Genomic DNA, 24,027 nt, shown 5'->3' on the forward strand with positions numbered 1-24,027 from the left:
TTTCCGTTTTTGTTGCTTTTTATTGTGGCAGAAAGAATAAAAATAATAATATATTTTACAAAAAACACTTTTTTTTTTTACATACGGTTTAATTTGCAAATGCTTACCAAGTACATTGCCAAGTGTAATAAGAAAACATCACAGCAGTATTGCAAGTGTATTTGATGACGTGTTATACTGAATTTATTTTAACTTTAAAAAGACAAGCAGAATAATGACACTAGAGTGAACATGAGCTGTGCATTTCTATGTTAGATTTATCTTATGAATTGATTTTCTTGAGTCTTTCCAGGCACATTGGGTTCATGCAGCTCCACCTGGTGGGGACAGACTGAAATGATTTCCACAAACATAATGCAGTTATACTCTATATTAGGGGTCACCAAACTTGTTCCTGGAGGGCCGGTGTCCTTTTAGCTCCAACCCTAATCAAACACACCTGATCAAGCTAATCAAGCTCTTACTAGGTATACTTGACACACCCAGGCAGGTGTGTTGAGGCAAGTTGGAGCTAAACCCTTGGTGACCTCTGCACTATGTATTAAAAGTTGAGAGTTTGGCGATGCTGTATTGAGTTCTTCCACTAAAGTGTAGTTTTATAATTGTAAACACAAATGTGGAGATGATGGAGGCCAGTAACAGGGAATATTCTCATTTGCTTGTTATGATCCGTGATGTGTTTTGGTGGTCAGTGCAGAAGCTGGTAAATCTTTTGGATTAGTGTGACGCTCAGTCTATAAAACTCATATTTCCCACAAATCACTGTGGTTTCATCAGGACCAGCGCACCAGGATTTTGTCGCCATCCTCCACCGAGTAAAACTGAAGCGGCTTCAGATCGTTGTCAATCTCAATCTCTCTGTCAGCCATCTGGAGGACAAATATAAAACAACACATCCAGTTTCAGATACTTTCTCTTAATGTTGTATTATTTACGATATAGTTCACCATAGGGCTGCATCATATTGGTATTTGGATATTGTGATATTTTTTTCCTTAGCGCTATATTTGTGATATAAATATAATTTTACCCAATGTCCTAAATATCTCTATTTGGAAAGATTTCATGAATTTAGGCCCCATTTACTCTAATGCGTTTTAGTTTGAAAAGGCATGAGTTTTGCTATGGTTACGCCATCCGTCCACACTAAAGCAGAGTTTTTAAGCGCCGAAAACTGAGTGTTTTGGAAACGCTGGAGAGGCCAATTTCATTCTGAAGCGCTGCTGCTGCGTCTCAGTGTGAATGAGGGAAAACGGAGACATCTGAAAACGGAGGCGGGGCTGCTGAGATTCGCTACCTGATTGGGGCTTTTGTTTCATTGCGTATCCTTCCCTTATTCGTCAAGCCCCTATCACATGACTATAACACATGGCTTTAACACTACCGGGAGACAGCAGACCAGCCTTCACTGTAAACAACAACATGGACACAGAAATGGGAGCGTTGTTTGCACTATTGTGAGTTTTAGGCGGCATTGTGCAGTTATTCATTTGTTATGTTTAGTAGCAACTCAACCTCGTCGTCTGTCCACAAAAATACCTCTCTTGCTTTCTTTCCCATCGCGTTCATTGTTCAACCGGCATTTGTTGACTAACAATAACAAAATGCAGAGCGAGACACATGCTTTCTGTTTATACAAGAACGTGCATGCCCAGAGTGCGCGAATGGTCACGTGATGTACGTTTTTGGTGACGTAGTGTGGACGGAGATATGTTCTGAAACGCTAGTGTGGACGCGCCAGATCGTTTTTGATCTAAAACAACGTTTTAAAACTAAAACGCACTAGTGTACATGGGGCCTTAGACTAATTGAGATGAGAGTGCGTCTGCATAAAAATAAACAAATGAAAAACACAGATAAATACAGCAGAGATGAAGATGAAGAGGAAATAAATGATACTTTATGGATTTATCAATATCCAAATACAGAAACTCAATAATTAATCTAAAACAGCACTGTATAGTCGTCACTGTATCAATGATTAAATCACTGTTAAAGCTACAAACATGATCATTTCTTGTGCTTAAATGTTATAAATTAGCTTGAAATGTCTTATGCAAATGAAAATCCTTCATTCTATTAGGGTGACACATTGCAGTGACTCCTCTAATCTCATGTGTTCTCAGCTGTGGTGTCTGCGTATTATTAATCCAGTTTAACTTTGCAGATTCTGTGATGTTTATTGCATATTCACACATTGAAATAGATAGCGATGCTGATTTGACATATTGTGCAGCCTTCCTAACAATAACATTAAACACAATCGTATATTAATAATTATCCTTATTGTGCTTGTGCTTTAGCCTTGTATGTTTAATCGAACATGTGGTAAAAGTCACCTAATCTCATATTAAAAGGTATTTAAAATCTGTATTTCATACAATTTCTTGGTTCATGTTTTCTAATCCTCTTGGCGCCCCTAAAATGTAAGCATTGATCTAGTAAGTCTGATCTAGGTGCAGCTGTTAAATGCCATGAAGCTGAAGTACAGTATTCTTGAAGACACGCTCTGTGATTATTATCAGTGGTTTTACCTTGGCGCAGGTGTATGTGAGCTTTAACTCCACTCCTGGTAATTTGAGCAGCCGGTGTAAAAGCCCCTTCACCTTCTGAACGATCATCGACCCTGAAAACAACACAAAACAGAAAACAGACTGTGTTTTAAGTAAGGGGTAATGTACACACAGCTGATTATGACAGAATAAAGCCCAACAGGTTTGTCAGCAGCTGTTGTATAAAACTGATGGGTTTATTCTGTAACATCAACCAGCTGGATGAACATTATCCTGGTCACTACACGGTTGCTGACCACAACACTTAAGTATTGGATCTGAACTTTTTAATCAAATGTTCAGCTTGCAGAAAGGAAATTGCCACTAACCTGATTATTATTATTATTATTAATATTATTTAGTAAAAAAAATAGCACCAAACTGTCAAGAACAGCGAAGTGATGGATATATGAATATAGATGTAAATATAATAAAAATAAGCACTAGGGCTGTGCAATTAATCGAAAATCCGATTTCGATTTTTGGCTTCTAACAATTATGAAAAACCATTAAACGAGATAAACGATTATTGCATCATATACCAACACACGCACATGCATAAGCACGCGATCAGCATTCGGTCTCATTCGCACACTGAGATGAGCAGAGGAGCGCAGACATCTAAAGTAATCTAAACGTGAGCGCTTTAGTGGTCAAATAGGTGTCAAAACGCGGTGTTTAGTGATTATTCATATTAACCCTCATTTGCGTAATAAACAAACGAGTTGAGAATCAAAAGACACGTGAAAGAGAAACCATAAAGTGACAGTGCGAAATGCTGCCGCCTGTTTTATCATTAATCAAACGACGAGAACATCCCTTACTGCTCCTGACTGAAGGATTTTTGTAGCTAAAGTGTTTTTCTTAGGGTGAAGATGCTTAAATCACAGTTTGTTTCATATTTTTATTCTATTGTATTTATTTCTCTTTCCTTTGCAGGGTGGAAAATAACTGCACATATATATATATATATATATACAGTTGAAGTCAGAATTATTAGCCCTCCTGAATATTAGCAACCCTTTTCCTCCAATTTCTGTTTCATTGAAAAGTTTTTTTTTACGTATTTCTAAACATAATAGTTTTGATATCTCATGTCTAATTACTGATTTGTTTTATCTTTGCTATGATGACAGTACATAACATTTTACTAGATGTTTTTCAAAACACAAGCATTTAAATTAAAGTGCAGTTCAAAGGCTTAACTAGATTATTAAAGTTCGTCGAGACAAACTTTAGGCTGGCTTGAGAAAGTCTGTTGGAAATAGTTTGTTTAATTTAAACAGTTTTAAAAAGTATGAAACGAAGATAGATAGATAGATAGATAGATAGATAGATAGATAGATAGATAGATAGATAGATAGATAGATAGATAGATAGATAGATAAAAACAGTTTATAGATAGATAGATAGATAGATAGATAGATAGATAGATAGATAGATAGATAGATAGATAGATAGATAGATAGATAGATAGATAGATAAAAACAGTTTATAGATAGATAGATAGATAGATAGATAGATAGATAGATAGATAGATAGATAGATAGATAGATAGATAGATAGATAGATAGATAGATAGATAGATAGATAGATAGATAGATAGATAGATAGATAAAAACAGTTTATAGATAGATAGATAGATAGATAGATAGATAGATAGATAGATAGATAGATAGATAGATAGATAGATAGATAGATAGATAGATAGATAGATAGATAGATAGATAAAAACAGTTTATAGATAGATAGATAGATAGATAGATAGATAGATAGATAGATAGATAGATAGATAGATAGATAGATAGATAGATAGATAGATAGATAGATAGATAGAAGATAAAAGCAGTTTGAAAAAGGATAGATAGATAGATAGTTTTGAGGTCACAAAGTTAGATCTATTGTTAAGTCAATGACAGTCTTTTGCAATAAAAGTCTATGGGACAGTTGTTGCTAGGGTGCAGTATCTGGTAGTTAGGGTGTGGCTAGAAAGTTAAAAGCTCATCAGTGATTGGCAGTTTGGTAGTCTGAGTTAAATGAGCTCAGCCATTAGTCTGTATGACAGTCTGATGCAGAGTTATGAGCTCACAAATTTTGATCCCATGTTAAGTCAATGAGAGTCCTTTGAATGGAAGTCTATGGGACAGTTTCTAGGGTCCAAAAGTGGTTGCTAGGGCGTGGCCAGAAAGTTAAAACCTCATCAGTTATTGGCAGTTAGGTAGTCTGAGTTAAATGAGCCTATTAGAAGTCTGTGTGACAGTCTGACGCAGAGTTATAAGGTCACAAAGTTTGGTCCAATGTTAAGTCTATGGGATTTTTCCGACGGTCCCGGGACGTTTTTCGGAAAATCGAAAGTCGGATCAGTCGGAAAAGATATGGCATACCGAGTCAGAATAGTTTGGAGGTCTGGTGTGAGTTTGGGGGTCATAGCTCGAAAGCTCTAGGAGGAGATAGATTTTGAATTTTAGTCTCAGAAGAAGAAGAATAATATATAAAAAAAATAATAAGTTTAAATAGGATTTCAGTAGTCTGGCTTGTTTCTCAAGCCAGCCTAATTAGAGTAATTAGGCAAGTCATTATATAACAGTCGTTTCTTCTGCAGACAATCAAAAAATATATTGCTTAAGGGGGCGAATAATATTGACCTTAAAATGGGTTTCAAAATATTTGAACCTGCTTTTATTCTAGATAAAATAAAACAAATAAGACTTTCTCCAGAAGTAAAAATATTAGAGGAAATACTGTTAAAATTCCTTGCTCTGTTTAACATAATTTGGGAAATAGTTATTTTAAAAAAACTAAATTCTCAGGAGCGCTAATCATTTTGACTTCAACTGATAATCGTTTAGAATAATCGTGATTACAGTTATGACCAAAATAATCGTGATTATGATTTTTTCCAAAATCGAGCAGCCCTAATAAGCACTAGGGGTCAGGATGACTCGTAGTACCTGGATGAGATGAGTAATTAGTGATTAACACGCCTTGTAATGTCATTATTGACCAGAATCAGAATCAAGTTTTCCAGACAGCCTTGTTATAATGTGTTTTTACCTGGCAGCTTCTTCTCAATGGGCTTCCTCTCCAAATCCTCTGGACAAAGAAACGTTATGGCTGAAACCAAAGCAGAAATGTTGAGATGAGACCATATATTGATGTTATCAGTGGTCCTTATAGATTTCACGATGGTGATTTCATACTTAATAATTGATTTTTTAGAGCAAATGGTTTCTGTTCTCTTAGCTCGCCCTCATCTGGAGCGCCATACTCTAAAACAAACAAAGACATCAGTTGGGTTTAACCACACAAAACAAATTCGTCATCAATAAAACCTAACAAAAATTGTTAGGGGCCGATAGGGTTGTCATGATGCTGGAATTCGATACCAATCAATACTTAAATGTTAGCGAGAAATGGACATTTTCAAAATTTAAGCGCTATTGAGCACTTTTTTAAACAGCTCTGATTTGCCATTGTGTTCATGTGCTCAACAGAAATGACTGTGATTGGCTGTGAAGGTCATCAGTTCACCGAACTCACCGCTGTTTACTGAGTGTAAACACAGATACAGGGACACTGGAGCATTTCTGGTTTATTTATAAGCTGACATAGGAGCGATCCGCTGTTGAATCAACTGATCTTCACTGTATTGAAACGCTCCAGTATCCCTGTATCTGTGATATCTAATTCCAGTATCGTGACAACCCTAGACAACCTTGATCACGTCAAACATGATTTTTTTTTTTACTTTGGAAAAGAGCAGTGCACTGTCCTTTTTTGTGCCTAACTGTTATAGCGCTTGACCTTGGGTGCTTTTTCAATTTGGAAAGGTACATTTTTTTTAACTGCATGTGCACACAGTGCTCTGTCCAAAATGTGAGGCGTACCGCACAACCTTATTTTTTACTTTAGAAAAAAAGCAGTGTACTGCGCTTTTTATGTTGCTAGGTAACAACTGTATCAATGGTCTTGGTGCTGGAGTGCATGACATCGGGGGCTTTTTGAAAAATGTTTTTAAAACTAAATGTGCACAGTTGCCTAAAAACATAATGGCTAATTATGATGGCTAAAACACAATAAACAGTTTACAAACGTGAAACATATTAATAGAAAGTCATTTTTGAAAAGCACCTCTCATTGCAAAATAAAACGTGCTCAGTATGATCAAGACCTTAAACAACTAATAAAATTAATCAAAATGTCAACAAAAAATTAGGGGATTCATAAAGATAAATTAAAAAATCCAAAGCACTCGAAGTGCAAAAAGTTTTCATTAACATGGTATCGTATAAAAAAAATAAATAAAACAATAGCCATGTTATTAGCTTTTTAACTTGCGTGGACTTGATTTTTTTATTTATTTTTTTATCTTTATGAATCCCTTATCCAAAAATCACTGACACATCACATCAGTTTGATTTTGCATTTATTCACTAAAAATGTAATTAGCCAATGGGATTCCACTGGGGGTGGAGCTTCCCAGCAGAGTTTAAACAGAGCCTCACTCTGGATGAGCGTGAGGTATCTCGGGTGTTCAGTCATGAAGTCTGTGTTCGGGTTGTTTTTCTCCGCTTCTCTGTGACCTCCAGCCCTCAGCCATGCAGATCCAAACATCTTACAGTAATCCAGCTCCGCACCCCTCCGCTCATCCGACAAAATCTGAGAACAACACGAGACATCAACCTTATTAATTATATCCGACAGGCCTCTGCATCTTAGGAGGTTTAATGTGGAGTCGAGATTATAGTTGATCAGCAGCACAGGTCACAAACATAATAGCTGAACTCTTAATTGTACATTTTTATTTGATGAGCAGTACTGGGACTGCACAATATATTGTTTCAGCATCACTAGCTATGCTTCCATTCACTTATTTCTAGGCTAAACGCTTCAAACGCTATTGGCTATTTATGAAAAGGGGGAGGAGCTACAATATGTCCCGCCCTGTCCTCATGTTTCAGTTGAGATTACGTCAAACATCAACTATAAATGCACAATTAAAAGCACTTCACAGGATTTGTTTAAGTAGTAGGCACTGGACTCACCTGTCTCATGTCGAGCAGCTCTAGTTGACCCAGCCGTGCGATCATTATTTGTCGCGCCGTCTCCAGGTTTTTCTCTTTATGCAGCAGCGGGTTCCTCCTGCAGGATAAATAAACCAGAGACGGCAGCTTCTCCAGCTCATTTACCACACGCCACTGCACACACACACACACACATTAAATAAGCAAACTAAAAAAATGACTATCAAAATTAATACTAGAATTAAAGTACTAAATCTAATAATAACAAATAAGGCTGTGCAATATGACAATATATATCTTGTGGACAAAAATAAAAAGTCTTATCGTTTCATATTATGCTCTATAGTTTAGTGGTGTCGTGAAATACAGTTTATAGCTTTTAATAATTTATATGAGCGCCATATATTACACACCATAACAGAGATGCAGACAGAAACATGACTTACAGCATCAAGAGAAAGTTACAATCTTATAGTTTTTGTATTTAATTTAGCCATATTTTATGTTGGGCCTTTAATAATTTTATATTTAATTCAGATTTATATATATGATTATTAGGATATGAGATTTTACATCTGCTATAAATGCATCTCAATGATAATGAAATAAACAGATTCACTAATACTCACCTCTGATATGTTGTTGTCGTCTAGTAAAAGTTCCTTCAAGGCAGGAAAAAGTGTTGTCTTCTTGCCTTCACAGCACACAAATATTATTTAATATATATATTTTTTTACATCAACACATAATAAAAATATAAAGACTGTCGTTGTAAATGAATATACCTGCTGGAACATCACTGAACTTAATTTCTGATAAACTGGTGCTCGACAGATTCAACCTCTCCAGCCTGAAGACACAAAGATTTATTTATTTATCATACAGTAATGATGTTTAGGATTTTTCTTGCCATTATTTATTTATTTTTACCGGGGTAAATGTGAGATTTCCAGTACAGTCTCCTGGGCTATTTGGTTATTGGACAGATCCAGAACTGTTAACGCCTGTAGCACGTGTTCTGGTCTGAATAAAGGAAAGTTATTTGCATATTGTTCTAATACTCATGTTCTGTGATATGAATGTTATCATTTAGTGACATACCTTAGTAATTCTGTGATGTTGTTGTCAGCCAGATAAAGTTCCTCTACCTGCTGCCACATGGGGGCGCAATGAAGAACCTGACAAAAAATAAAAAATTAATTACTACTGATTTCTCATGCACTACTAGTCAAAAATGTAGAATAAATGCACTATTCTGCTCACTAAATTAGCATTTTTAAAAATCAAATACACAGCAATATTGTGCAATGTTATTACAGTTAATAACAGCTAACATCGATAGTAATCAGAAATGTCTTTCTATAAGCAAATATGCATTTTTAAATGTCTTTTGAAGAATCATGAGATAATTAAATTTTACAATATACTGACAGAAAAAAATGATATTTTAAATTGGAATATTATTTCACAATTTTCTCTTATTTGCATTTTTTACTTTACGACTGAATCAAACAAATGCAGTAAATAACATTTTCCAAACCCTTTGTCTAGTAGTGCACTAAGTACATAATATAAAGTACAAAGTAATCTAGTTGACCAGTGAATCAGCACAAATCAAATCTGTACTACATTGAGTTTGGATTGATCATTTCAGACCTTCTTGTTCATACAGTACATGTTACCTGAGTCCAGGTGAGCGCGCAGCTGTTGATTGACAGGACCCTCAGATGGGAGAAGGCGGAGCTTAAAGAACTGGGGGCGCTGGAGATGCTCAACCTGTTGTGACTGCAGAGAGGTACATAAAGCACTTTGAGCACTCGGACCTGATCTATTCAGACACTTGTAATGAGATTTAAATATAAGTAAGAATTAAGGATGTCACTATTATGACATTTGGCTTTTGATTAATGGTTCAAGAAATAATTGCGGCTATGCAATAAATTGTCTGTTTTAGGGCTCATACAGAGTGTATATAATATTGTAGGGAAAATATTTAAACACACTCACTGGCCACTTTACTAGGTACATCTGTCCAACTGCTCGTTAACGCAAATTTCTAATCAGCCAATCACATGGCAGCCCCTCACTGCATGTAGACGTGGTCAAGACAATCTCCTGCAGTTCAGAGTGAGCATCAGAATGGGGAAGAAAGGGGATTTAAGGGACTTTGAACGTGGCATGGTTGTTGCTGCCAGACGGGCTGCTCTGAGTATTTCAGAAACTGCTGATCTACTGGGATTTTCACGCACAACCATCAAGGGTTTACAGAGAATGCTCCGACAAAGAGGAAATATCCAGCGAGCCGCAGTTCTGTTAATGCCTTGTTGATGAGGCCAGAGGTCAGAGGAGAATGGCCAGACTGGTTCCAGCTGATAGAAAGGCAACAGTAACTCAAATAAGCACTCGTTACAACCGAGCTCTGCAGAAGAGCATCTCTGAACACACAACACGGCCAACCTTGAGGCGGATGGGCTACAGCAGCAGAAGAGCACACCGGGTGCCGCTCCTGTCAGCTAAGAACAGGAAACTGAGGCTACAATTCACACAGACTCACCAAAACTGGACACTAGAAGATTGGAGAAACGTTGCCTGCTGTGACTCACGGTCAAGTCACAATTTGCCCTCAACAACATGAAAGCATGGATCATCCTGCCTTATATCAGCGGTTCAGGCTGGTGGTGGTGGTGTAATGGTGTGGGGGAGATTTTCTTGGCACACTTTGGGCTCATTAGGACCAATCAAGCATCTGGTCAACGAATAAGGCAGTTCTGAAGGATAAAAGGAGTCCAACCCGGTTCTAGTAAGTTGTACCTAATATAGTGGCCGGTGAGTATATATATGTGCATATTAGTAATTCAAATGATTGAATTTAGATGAAGTCCAACACAATCACAATACAATACAGGCCCAGCCCTACCTAGTAGGACTAGAATGACAGTAATGAATGACCTGAGATGCAGCTCCTGCAGGGAGTCCAGCTGCTCCGTAATGGCTGCCAGCACTTCCCATGAGCTCAGCAGATTTCCAGAAAGATCCAGAGACTGAACGACTGAGAGACGCTGTTAAAGGTGCTGTATGTACGTTTTTGACTCCTATATTTAAGAAACGTGCTACTGTAGGTGAACATACTTGTTCTTCTGAAAAGCAATGCTAAAGTCAGTTATTCTGATTATACAATTATAGTTTTAATACACACATGAGGTGCAAACAGTTAATTAATTAGCAAACAATATTCAAATATTCCAAATGTAAACCTTTGATTGGCTTAAATGTAATGGTGTGCTGTGAATAACCTGAGGCTGAATCTCAGCTTGTACAGGCATTCAGAAAATGTGACTTAATGCCTTGTGTTAATGTTATTATTATTAAATGACATTTATTCACAAAGAGTTCATTCGGATGTCAGACCAATGTTAAAACCAAACACATTACAAGAGCAGAGCAATAAAATAATACATATTAAATGACTGTAATTACTTTATCCTGGATTCAAACCCAATCTGTCAGGAACACTAACCGCTCCACTACTAATGTCCTGAATGATGTATTTGGGTGTTCTCAGTGAAGGATACATGGTGTTGTGTTTCTGATCTCGTTCTCTGGGCCCGGAGCTGAAACTTCACATCTCCTCAGACCGACTTCTGTCAGGTTCTTCACACTGTGACCGCACAAACAACATCACAGATCACTTCCTAATAGCAGAGTTATTCCTATAGATATGATGATTACATGTGCTACACATTGATGGATTTGCTGCTCAGCGTTTAGACCCTCAATAGTGACTAATAAACCACATCGAACTGAGCTGAACTTAAATGCTGAACTAAACTGTTTCAATGTGCTATGATCTTTTTATGTGAAGCTGCTTTGACACCGTCTACATTGTAAAAGCGCTGTACAAATAAAGCTGAATTGAAAAAATTGGCCAAAATATGCAAAAACAAACACTTAAGTTATGCAAGCCGTTTTATTCCTTAAAACTCTATATTTTAATTGCATTTATTATTTAAAAATCTATTAGATTTTTATTTAGATTTTAATTAAATTTTATGTTATAGTAGAGGGCAAAATTATAAGCCCTCCTGTAAAATATTTAGTCTTCTTTAAAAAATGTTCACTTGATATTAGGGAAAATTTTCACAGTATTTCCAATCATGTTTTTCTCCTGGAAAAAATCTAATTAGTTTTATTACGCCTAGAATAAAAGCAGTTCTTAATTTTTATTAAAGTCATTTTAAGCTCAATATTATTAGCCCCTTCAGCAATATTAGTGTTGGATTGTCTCCAGAACAAACCACTGTTATACAATGACTTGCCTAATTACCCTAACTTCACCCTAATTACCCTAGTGAAGCCTTGACATGTCACTTTAAGCTGTATAGAAGTGTCTTGAAGAATATCTAGTCTAATATTATTTACTGTCATCATGACAAAGAAATCAGTTATTAGAAATTAGTTATTAAAGCTATTATGTTTAGAAATGTTTCATCTTCTCTCTTAAGGCAAGGCAAGGCAAGGCAAGTTTATTTATATAGCACATTTCATACACAATGGCAATTCAAAGTGCTTTACATAAACAAGAATAAAAGAAACAAGTAAAATAAAAATAGAAACAAATAATAAAAATGCGTAAAAACAAAACATAAAAACAGGTAAAATGTGATATAAAAGTATGAAGAAGAAGAGAAAAACATGATAGTGCAATCTGTCGGACGCAGCACAGTGCTCATTCAGTAAAGGCTCAGCTAAACAGATGTATAGATGTATATAACAGAAATTGTGGAAAAAATATAAAAACAATTCGACTTTAACTGTATATCGTCATATTGCACAGCCATAGTTTAGAAAATAGTTTGACATTTGAAGCGAATCAAATAAAAAGGTTTTCCAAAGACATGAACAGGTGTTATTAAATAGTTTTAGGACAACTTTGATGCATTTCAAATGTTGACTACTGTAGATGTAAAAGCAGTGCTGTAATGATGAGTGAAAGTTCACCTCTGCTTCTTCTTGACATTCTCAAAGCCGACCATGACGACAGTTTTGCTGGAGATCTTCATCTCTTCTGCCGTCACCTCCTCTATCTCCACCTCATAGCGCTGCTTCAGAGCCGTCACATAATCCACTCCAAAACTGGCCTTTTGGGGCCTCACAAAAGAGCCGCCCGTCGGGTGCCTGACCACAATAACAAAAGTATTTTGTTATTTTGTTAACAAAACATATTTTGCTTTTCCATCACTGATGTTTGTAAAAAAAAAAAAAAACTATATGCAGAATTATTTTACACCGTCAAATATATCTGTTAATTATCAGTTTCTGTATTTAGCAGATATGTTATATATGTTATAGAAATAATAAGACTTTTGAGCACCTGCAGGTGAAATATCGCACTCCGTCATGACTGCCATCATGCTTTCCTCTCTCTGGATGATCCCACTCCACTCCCAACCACACACCTAAAGACAGACATCAAGCTGAAGTGTAGAATCAAACAAAACGTGCTTCAGGGGTAATAAATGAAGATACACAAAAAATTGTAAGTCCAAAATTGCTCAAATTAAGTGTGTTCCAGAATGCAAGGTTAAGAAACGCTCCACTTTGGGGACATTTTGCAGCTCTCCTAGAATAAAACAAATGGACTTTACCATTTTTGAATGCATCTTCAAGTCTAGCTGGAGCACTTTTAGCTTAGCTTTTCATGAATCAAATTAAACATTAGCTTAGCATAGACAATTAAATCGGATTAGACCATTATCAACTAAAAAAATAATAAAGCCTGTATTACAAGAGAAAGGATGAAAGAAAGAAAATAGAAATCCATACTTTCTCTTTTCTGTGCAATAATTTGGAAGTTGCCATGAAATGTTACACTAACAATGGCAAGAAAAGTAACATTGGCCCTTTTTGAAGCTTCCATTTATATATAAATAAATTTAATACAATCACAAGATGACTGAAAATGCACATTATTTAGATAGTCAAGGATTGTGCTTAGGCCTTTACACTGTAAACTGATCTGTATATGTACTTTGTTAATATGACCTGTAACTGTTCATTTCAGTTCCGATGTTATTGTATTTTTATTCATTTATTATTTTCTTCCTTAGAAAATAAATAAAAATAAAGTATTATAATTAGATTTTTGAAGCTATCAAAATTTATTATTTTTTTAGCAGCCCTAACAAAAAAAATTCCAGAGCCGCTACTGGTTCCTATATACAGAGTGCAATGATATATATGAAAATATGTGGTAAATTAGAGGTGGTTGAAGTGGGAAATGGCCTGGGAATTACACTGTTCTGGTGTCTGGCTGTTTTGGTGCATAATGCTCTGTAGCTCTGGGTCAAATGCAACAGTGCAAAGAGAAATTAATGAACCAAGGAATGAACCACCAACTTATCCAGCATATATTTTACACAGCGGATGCCCTTCCAGCTGCAACCCAATACTGGGAAACATCCACACACACATTTATTCACACACATACACTATGGACACCAGAGCTATACACACACACACACACATATATATATATATATATATATATATATATATATATATATATATATATATATATATATATATATATAGCCCCCCTGACTTATTAGCGCCCCTGTTTATTTTTTTCCCAAATTTCTGTTTAATGGAGGGAATATTGTTTCAGCACATTTCTAAGCATAATAGTTTTAGAAACCTATTTCTAATAACTGATTTATTTCATTTTTGTCATGATGACAGTAAATAATATTTTACTTGATATTTTTCAAGGCACTTCTATACAGCTTAAAGGGACATTTAAAGGCTTCACTAGGTTAATAAGGTGAACTAGGCAGCTTAGGGTAATTAGGCAAGTTATTGTATAACGATGTTTTATTCAGAAGATTATCGGAAAAAAAATTAGCTTAAAGGGGTTAATAATTTTCTCCCAAAATTGTTTTTTTAAAAATTTAAAACTGCTTTTATTCTAGCCAAAATAAAACAAATAAGATTTTCTCCAGAAGAAAAAATATTATCAGACATACTGTGAACATTTCCTTACTCTGTTAAACATAATTTGGGAAAAATTAAAAAAGGGGGCGAATAATTCTGACTTCAACTGTATATATATATATATATATATATATATATATATATATATATATATATATATATATATATACAATTAGGAATGAACACAGACCTGCAGTGGGAGGAACTGGACCGACATAACGGACGGTTCCTCTTTCTCCATCACAACACACACGTCTGCCCACAGCCTCGTCCAACATCATCAACACACTGCTAAAACACTGACACAATAACAAGATATTAATTAACATGCTTATCAAAGAGTACTGCTATCATGAAAGCAATGAGTAATGAATAATACCACGCTAGCACACCCTAAAAGTTCAAGTATAGTACAAGTATTCACATTAAATAATTATGAGACATTTTTATCATCTTGGAAACAGGTTCTATATGACATTTGTCAAAATGGTCAGACTTTACAGTAAGGTTTCATTAGTTAATGTGTTTACTAACGTGAACAATAATTTATCACATTTCAACATTTACTAAATGTCAATTATTAGTCAAATCCATTGTTGTGCTTCTTAACATTGGTTAACGCACTGAGTTAAGAATGATCGACTTTATTTTCAGTAGCTAACATTAACAAAGATGAATGTACTAAATGTATATTATGTATGACTGTAATAAATGTATATTTCATTATTTGTTCGTGTTAGTAAGTAAATCTTAATATAAAATGTTATCTTTAATATAAATCCCACATTGTTTTCGATAATTTATATACATTATGTGACGTGTTTAACCTAAATACCTCAAATCTACTTTGAAAATGAACATTGAACCACATCATTCCTAAAACATAGCTTAAATACAGCTAAACTCCTAAAATATAGCTCTGTATTCCTCTATTTTCCCTACAGATTGTTAGATAAGTGACGTCCGCGATTACTTACTCGTGTCTGTATATATTAAATTAGCTTTATAAAACATCTCGTATGAGCTTAAACAAGCAGAGAATGTGAATTAGGAGCGGCGACTTACATGTTAAACAATAATAACGGAATGAAAACATCTCCGCATCATTCTCACCTGCAGAACCGGCAACCGGATGTAGCATCACAAGGTTTCGCGCCTAATGCTGCGCCGACGAGAAACATTACAGTTGCAAAAGCGCTGCTGTTACTGAGTTTGTGTCATGTAGATTTCCTTTTAAAAAACAAATGCTATTAGAGTGATGTGTAAACCTTATTATATTCATCAAGAGCCGCGTATTTTGGTGTGCCACTCGAGGAATATTTCTCACTAGGAACTGATTATGAGTGTTTGTGGTTTCCAAGAGACAGAAAAACTGCGCATGCGCGGGGCAGCGAAATAAACGTGTTTATGTGTGAAACTTCAGCACCTCGCTGTAACTTTAATTACGCTTAACTTACAGAAATATCGTCCAGATCATTCTACATAGACATGCGCTCTGAGTGACATCATGAAGAAGGAGATTAAAAAGAGGTTTGTTTTTATACGTTTTATTACCCGCTATAACTGATTAAACATCAAGATTGTTTTCTGAATTTATTGTTTTAAGTAATTTATAGTCAATATTATATAACAGATTAACCATACTACAGTAAGGTCTATTATACTGCATATATTAGTATCTACAACTGTTAATGACTGCACCAGCATTCTGTGAACTGATCAGCTGTAATAAGTGCTGTACTATACATTAGTTTTAGAGTAAACCGGGCTGTTTTGTAGTGTAATACACACACTTGTGGAAAACTTAGTACAGCATTGGGTCATTTGTTTATTTTATTTTAGATGTTGTACTACAGGATTACCGCAAACGATTAAATTAAGTGTTTAACTACTATAGTATGATTTAACTGAGGTAAAGTTGTTTTTTTATTCGCACATTCGTTCATTTTAACGGTCCCTATAGAGTTTACCACTCAACTTTGAATATTGGGTGTGAAATGGCATGTATGAATGACTTCAAAACAACATTAGCACTGTTTAATTGACTGAACAATGTTTTATTTTGATCGTCATCGGCAGCTAATATGATTTCCATAATCAGAATTTGCAAACAATACTTTTCATTCATTTTCTCGTCGACTTAGTCCCTTTATTAATCCGGGGTCGCCACAGCAGAATGAACCGCCAACTTATCCAGCAAGTTTTTACGCAGCGGATGCCCTTCCAGCCGAAACCCATCTCTGTTAAACAAACAATGCTTTTATAAAATGATATTATTGAGAAAGTCTGAATGTGCAAATATAAAACCAACTTTACCTCAGTTATGTTTCAGAAACGCTATGGTGTTTACTATACATTACATACATTTATATTAACTTGCTAAATTGTAACTGGATTTCACATGATTTTTATGGGTGAAAGATAAGCCTTACTACTTTGGAGTCTACATCAAATTAAATTTAGCTTGGTGATTTATTATAAACAGAAGGAATATTGGATTGTGGTATTTATTTACTATATTAATTTTTCAGCTGGTACTTTCAAGGGAAGAATCAAATATAATAAACACACACACATACACATGGGCTGCTATAAGATTCTGATGGTATGATAACCTCGGATAAAAATATCACGGTTTTGTGATGAAGACAATGTATTTAACTTTCAGTAACATTTAAAATATTTTGGAGCTGTAAACATGACAGGCTTAATGAATTATTGACTTCTGCTGTCTTCATTTGTTTCTTAAACACAGATTTTCTTGTACAATTTAAAAAAGCTTCTTTTGTGCTGGAGATACTGTTGTCCTAAAAAAAAAACAAATAAAAAAATCGTACACATACCTTAGGCACATTATTGCAGAAAATTTTGACTGTTTTGAAACCTTGACTTTTCCAAACCGCAGTATACCTCAAACTGTTATTGTCCCATGCCTAATAAATAAATAAATATATATATATATATATATATATATATATATATATATATATATTGCATTAGGGTTGCACGATACTGGAAAAATTAGTGACATGCAATATTGTGATATTTCTTATCATATAATATTTCCGTTGGAAAAAAAAAGTTAAATGCATTTATGTAACGATATTAAAATAAACGGGTAAAATATATTTTTCAAATCTAAATAAATATAATTTATAAAAAGCTGTCATAGTGCCAACATGAACTCTTTAAAAAACACTGCGAATGAGTGAAAAGCTCATCTGATTGGCTGTTGTTATTTTCTGCTCTTGTCTTGACTCCGCCCATTAGTGTTTATTTTCAGCTCTGGGTTCAGCTTCCAGCTAAACAGCACCTACTGTGGAGGCGGAGCTAGAGATAGCAAGGCCCCATCCAATTGGTTAAATCTATATAAACAATCAATGCAGAAAATAAATGTAATTCATCACACGTCTGCGGTGTGTATATTGCATATACTATTATCATATAACAATCATTTCACAATATATTGTGCTGCCCTAAACTGCATCTTTTGATATTGTATTGTGAGTATATTGAGGATGTTTGTGTTAACTCAGTTTTCTTGTTGTTTCAGCAGTGATGGTGGCGATGCTGGAGGATATAAAGTCGGTCAGGTGTCCGGCAGCCTCTTCCCAGAAAAACACAAATCCTCAGCTCTGTCTTCATTATTCGCCTCCACTTCATCTGCAAATACTTTAGTGTTCCTTCCTCCACCAAAAGTACGTTTTTTATGGTCTCCGACATCATTTGGTGTCTATAGAGCAGGGATGTTGAACTCAATTCCTGGAGGGCCGCAGCCCTGCACAGTTTAGTTCCAACCCTGCTTCAGCACACTTACTTGTAGGTTTCAAACTCTGCATGGAGTGTATGTATTTCATGTTTGACATCTGTGTTTTCTCTCATTAGATTGAGCCTAAAGTCACGCCTGCAGTGTCTGATAATGCAGTAGTCAAGAGCAAAGATCAGGTTCAGAAACAGAAGAAAAAACCAAAGACTCTTTCAGCTGCTGAGAAGAAACTCCAGGACAGGTAACCTAGCATCCCTCCATTGTCATATTAAACATGGTTTAGGTTCAAACTGTTACAATCCAGATCTGGAACAGTAATGGAGCTTAAATATACACTCTGCGACATGCCTAAAACAGAAATATATGCATGTTCATTATATTATTGTTTTTAAAGGGTCATGAAACAGCAAAACACATTTTTTGAGCTGTTGACAGTAGTATATGTGTCCCACATTGCTAAAAACACTATTAGGACACGTATATCTCACTAAAAAGTACTAAAGACGCGGCTCCAGTTGGTGTTGTTTGTCCTGTCTCTACAGATTTGGCAAGCGAGCGACCAGTGGTCTGTGTTTGTTTATTCAGGTGGCAAAGTTATTTCGTATCGAACTAACTATTAAACCGAGTGTAAACATGTTAGCATTACAATCAAACTTACCGTTGTGTTGGATTTTCACTGCATTTTGTGACCGGAATAACCAGGCCCGGATTAAGAACTCAGGGGCCCCTGGGCACATTGTCTTGTAAGGCCCCCTACCTGGCTGCACCCCTATAGTTGAATTTAAAAAATAAGAATAATATAATCATTTTTAAATAAAATGAATCTATAATTTGTTGCCCACATATTTAAATAAATGATATATAGTACATATGTATTGATAGTCTACAAAGATTTAATTTATTTTTCAAAGCATTGAATAAAAATACTAATAAAACTATATATATATACAGATAACCGAGGTAATACTGGAAACCGGTGTAAAATAGGGAGGAGGTTTGACGGTATCAAAATCTGGATACTTCTCAAGCCTTGTGCGTGTGTGTGTGTGTGTGTGTTTGATGCCTCTGTAAAAATCAGCGGGTGCCCAAACCAAAACTCCCATTTTTATGCAAATTTTTACAGACTCCTTCTTTTGCTCCTCTGACACTCCCCCCTACACAGAGCTGGACACGCCCACTTTCCTGACTTTTTCCAAAGTAGAGGTGTGAAAACACCCTGCTGAAACAGGCGGGTTTCACGGCCCTTTAAAGAGTGAATTGACTGAAATATCTCAGTAACAGAGTTGACACGTTATTAATCTACTATTGGCGAATTTTAAATAGGGCTGTGCGATATAGGCAAAAGTAACCTATCACAATTTTCTTGAACAATATTGTGTTTTTGATTTTGACACACACAGATGTGTACAGTGTGCATCTGAAACATATTTCCAAAGAAAAACAATTAGATCTTTATCAAAGACCTGTAACATGGCTCTAAAACAGACACAAGGCAAAAAATGTATAATGCAAATTTTAAAAAATGTGAATAATTCTGACTTTACCTGTATATTAAGTATACCTGCAATTCTAGAGTCACCAATAAATGTAGTGAAAAATGCATGCAATTTAAAACTGTTAAACTCTGCAGGGAAAGCGCTCTACAGAACGCTGATGAAGAAGGACAAGCGAGTGCAAAGAAAGTCAAACGTAAACGTGCAGACGGAGGAGAAGACGAAGAAGAGCGACCCACCAAACACAAGAAAACCGTCAAGTTCAATGCGGAGGAACGGCTCAAAATGAAACGAACGGTGTTTGTGGGAAATCTCCCGTCCAGCTGCAAGAAGAAGGTTTATCAAAAATCATTTCTTTTTATTCCTTTTAGGACATGTTTAAGTTCAAATTGATTTGTACTGGGTTATTTCTATAAACATATATAGGGCTGCACAATATTGGAATAATCAGGCATTGTGTTATTTTGTTCTTCAGCATTATATATATTTCGTCACCTTAGAATTATAATGTTCTCTCTGTGTTCTGAATGATTTTGAGATATTGAGCTTCAAAGTTTTTGCATTCCATATAACAAACAATGTGTGTGTAACAGTTCTGTTTCATACATTAACATGACCGAGACCCTAAAGGTACTCTAAATGTACATGATCAAAGTTCTCTTACAGTTGCAAATTGGAGTAAAAGGAAGACGGTAAATGCAGGTAGAACCTTCTCATTCTGAAAAGTCATTTTCCGCTTGGAATTATAAGGTTCCCTCTGGCAGATCATTCATTGAAGCTTTACTTTTCAAGATATAGAATCAAAAAATAAATAATTTGGTGTTGAAACAATATGTTGATGCTTGAGAAAGTTACATTTGTCCTTTCTATAACATTTATTTAATGCTTTAGGCTGAATGTTTTTACTTGTTCAAATTTACCATCCAAGGCTGTGCAAAATATTTTATCCAGTGCAGATGTTAGTTTTATATAATTAATATGGTCATAGTTATTAAACTTCATGCTTTATATGAATTATTGAATTATATTTATTAAAATGTATGCTATATTTATTGAATTATATGCTCCATGAAAATGATATGCCCTTCAAGGCTTAATATTAAATGAAAAGACTTTAAAAGAAAACAGACAATGAGCAAATGAGTTTAATAAACACTGAAAAGTGTTTCACTGACTATATATACACAAATAAAAAATATTCCACATTAATATATACATTTTTTTAATATTCGTTTTCAACAGTGTAAAATTTAACATTTAATCTCAATGTCAAAAAATGCTTCTAAATCATCACATTTACACACATCTCAATTTGTGTGGTGCGGCATCATTTAGCCGACTCTGATTTTGTGTGATTTTTGTGTTTCTTTAGTCTTTCCTGCTTTCAATGGAGCAGTCCGGCAAAATGACAAAGAAAGCTGATCCTGATTGGTCCTCGTGTGTGCATTAAAGTGCTGATTGGCTCACAGAAAGTACCTTATAGAGCCAAGCTAGAGTTCAACTTTGTAGATAAACTGTTTTTGTTTTTTAAATAAAAAGTCTTAAAATGTAAACAACATGAAAAACATCCCATAATGTAAATAAGCTGCCATTAAATAAGAATATGTCAATAACTCCATTTTAACAAAAATGTCAGACAGAGCCTTATAATTCTAAGGTGACGATTTATTTTTGTGATAAACATAATTTCACCCGATGACTTGAATATTTTTTATATATTAATATATTTGGAAAGAATTCATGAATTTAGACTGATTGGGATGATTTTGTATGAGAGTGCGTCTGCATAAAATATAATAAACAAATGAAAACCACAGATAAATACAGCAGAGCAGAGATAAAGATGAAATAAATGATTCTTTATGGATTTATCAGTATCCGAGTACAGAAACTCAATAATTAAATCTAAAACAGCTCTGTCTAGTCGTCACTATATCAATGATTAAATCACTGTTAAAGCTATAAACATGATCATTTCTTGTGCTTAAATGTTATAATCTTGCTTGAAATGTCTTATGCAAATGAAAATCCTTCATTCTATTAGGGTGAAACATTGCAGTGACTCCTCTAATCTCATGTGTTCTCAGCTGTGGTGTCTGCTTATTAATAATCCAGTTTAACTTTGCAGATGCTGTGATGTTTATTGCATATTCACACATTGAAATAGATAGCGATGCTGATATCATATATTTAAATCTAAATCAGACATGAAGTCTGATCAGGCGCTTCAGTGATAAACTCTACAGATTAAACAGAGCCTCGTGAATCATTACTGACTGTGTTTTCATCTTGTTTTACAGGATCTTCTGTCCGTGTTCAAGAAGTCTGGAGTCATCGAATCGGTTCGCTTTCGTTCAGTGGTGCGTGATACATTGATTACAAGCCTTTTAAAACGTTTTTCCTGTGCATTTTTACAAAGTTTTATGTAGAGTTGAAGACAATTCTTAACCCTTCTGTTACGCTAAAGTGTTTTTTAGCGTAATAGTGTATATATAACTCATCTCTAATAACTGATTTCTTGTCTCTCTGTCATGATGACAGCACATAATATTAGACTTGATATTCTTCAAGACACTTCTGTATAGCTTTAAGTGACATTTAAAGGCTTTACTAGATTAATTAGGGTAAAGTTTGTTTAATTAAGGTAGTCATTGGATAAAATCTTATCGGGACTTAAAATACTGACCATAGCAGAATTCATTTTATTGAATTTTTTAAGAACAATACAAGTGTCACTGGAGGGCTAATAACTTTCTCTTATGTAACACAACAATGTATTGAAGATCATCCACGTTTACATCCATCTGCCAAAAATACTGTAGTGGCCTGTAGTGGGCGCTGTCACGTTGTTAATTAACAATGTTTACTAACAACATTCACTAGCATCTTGTTAGTTGTGTTTGTTTGTTGGTGCTTGCCGTATTGCGCATATCTACATACCTAAAGCATATTTCCCACGTGTACAATGTTACTGTTTTCAAAGATTCCCATTTTGAGTGTTTACACAGAAATGATAATGCAGTGTTATCAGAAACTTCCACTTTGGAAAAATTCATGCATTTTCAGACCACAAAATTGCCATTGTCATGTAAACTCGCAGGCAAAATAACCTAAAACGTTTGTGCATGCATGTTTTACAGATTCGGGAAGATCCAACTATGTCCCGCAAAGTGGCTGCCATCCAGTGAGTGTTTCATCTTTTAGTGTGAAGTTTGATGGATTCCATTGTGATGTAAATACCACATTTGCCAGAATCCTGTTTTCCATTTGAAACATGCTGAGGGTTTACTGAAGCAGTTACTGTCAAACATAGACATAGGTGCACATGGTTGGGTGGATTAACTCTGGATTGTAATGACAAATTGCATTAAAAAGTTAGTAGTCGTAATATTATCTCTTGGATTGCACAGTTATGATAATTTAATCTGACTAATTAATGTGACTGGATTACATTTAGATTACTTTTAGATTACTTTTGTAGTCTTTTGTATGTTTTACTTTTATATTACTTTTGCTGTCTTTTGTAGATTACTTTTATATTACTTTTTTGGTCTTCTAGATTACTTTTAGATGACTTTTTTAGTATTTTGTAGATTACTTTTAGATTACTTTGCTCTTTTGTAGATTACTTTTAGATTACTTTGCTCTTTTGTAGATTACTTTTAGATTACATTTTGCTCTTTTGTAGATTACTCTTAGATTACTTTTGTGCTCTTTTGTAGATTACTCTTAGATTACATTTTGCTCTTTTGTAGATTACTCTTAGATTACTTTTGTGCTCTTTTGTAGATTACCTTTAGATTACTTTGCTCTTTTGTAGAGTACTTTTAGATTACATTTTGCTCTTTTGTAGATTACTCTTAGAATATTTTTGTGCTCTTTTGTAGATTACTTTTAGATTACATTTTGCTCTTTTGTAGATTACTCTTAGATTACTTTTGTGCTCTTTTGTAGATTACTTTTAGATTACTTTGCTCTTTTGTAGAATACTTTTAGATTACATTTTGCTCTTTTGTAGATTACTCTTAGATTACTTTTGTGCTCTTTTGTAGATTACTTTTAGATTACTTTGCTCTTTTGTAGAGTACTTTTAGATTACATTTTGCTCTTTTGTAGATTACTCTTAGATTACTTTTGTGCTCTTTTGTAGATTACTCTTAGATTACATTTTACTCTTTTGTAGATTACTCTTAGATTACTTT

General features: G+C 34.8%; 2 protein-coding genes across 12 annotated transcripts in view; one reads left to right on the forward strand and one right to left on the reverse strand.

The window, feature by feature from the left end:
* tbce (tubulin folding cofactor E) lies at positions 1–15,710 on the reverse strand. 9 transcript variants are annotated; one of them, NM_001039989.2, is made up of 17 exons: positions 15,680–15,710; positions 14,757–14,865; positions 12,948–13,032; positions 12,575–12,751; positions 11,149–11,234; positions 10,526–10,625; positions 9,259–9,361; positions 8,678–8,754; positions 8,507–8,599; positions 8,362–8,426; positions 8,206–8,270; positions 7,598–7,750; positions 7,058–7,211; positions 5,753–5,821; positions 5,607–5,666; positions 2,535–2,626; positions 1–869 (listed from the first exon to the last, which is right to left on the reverse strand). In NM_001039989.2, the coding sequence occupies exons 2-17, from the start codon at positions 14,845–14,847 to the stop codon at positions 774–776; spliced, it is 1,566 nt and encodes a 521-aa protein (NP_001035078.2). In that variant the 5' UTR covers positions 14,848–14,865; positions 15,680–15,710; the 3' UTR covers positions 1–773. The 9 variants fall into 9 exon arrangements, with proteins under 9 accessions (NP_001035078.2, XP_073772197.1, XP_005155982.1 ...); XM_073916096.1 differs by having other exon boundaries at positions 7–869; positions 12,948–13,050; XM_005155925.6 differs by having other exon boundaries at positions 7–869; positions 15,632–15,710.
* Positions 10,602–24,027, forward strand: part of rbm34 (RNA binding motif protein 34) — a 17,922-nt gene continuing 4,496 nt past the window's right edge. Inside the window, exons 1-7 of one of the 3 annotated variants that reach the window (NM_001002382.1) lie at positions 10,602–10,653; positions 16,026–16,096; positions 18,120–18,264; positions 18,452–18,573; positions 19,963–20,161; positions 22,126–22,185; positions 22,966–23,009. In NM_001002382.1, the coding sequence (NP_001002382.1) occupies positions 16,074–16,096; positions 18,120–18,264; positions 18,452–18,573; positions 19,963–20,161; positions 22,126–22,185; positions 22,966–23,009 (593 nt within the window). In that variant the 5' untranslated portion in view covers positions 10,602–10,653; positions 16,026–16,073. Of the gene's footprint in view, positions 10,654–15,950; positions 16,097–18,119; positions 18,265–18,451; positions 18,574–19,962; positions 20,162–22,125; positions 22,186–22,965; positions 23,010–24,027 lie in introns of those variants that run through there. The other 2 variants (XM_068224141.2, XM_005155924.5) reach the window with 2 other exon arrangements.

This window comes from Danio rerio, chromosome 11, assembly GCF_049306965.1.
Source record: "Danio rerio strain Tuebingen ecotype United States chromosome 11, GRCz12tu, whole genome shotgun sequence".
NCBI classification, from domain to species: Eukaryota; Metazoa; Chordata; class Actinopteri; order Cypriniformes; family Danionidae; genus Danio; species Danio rerio.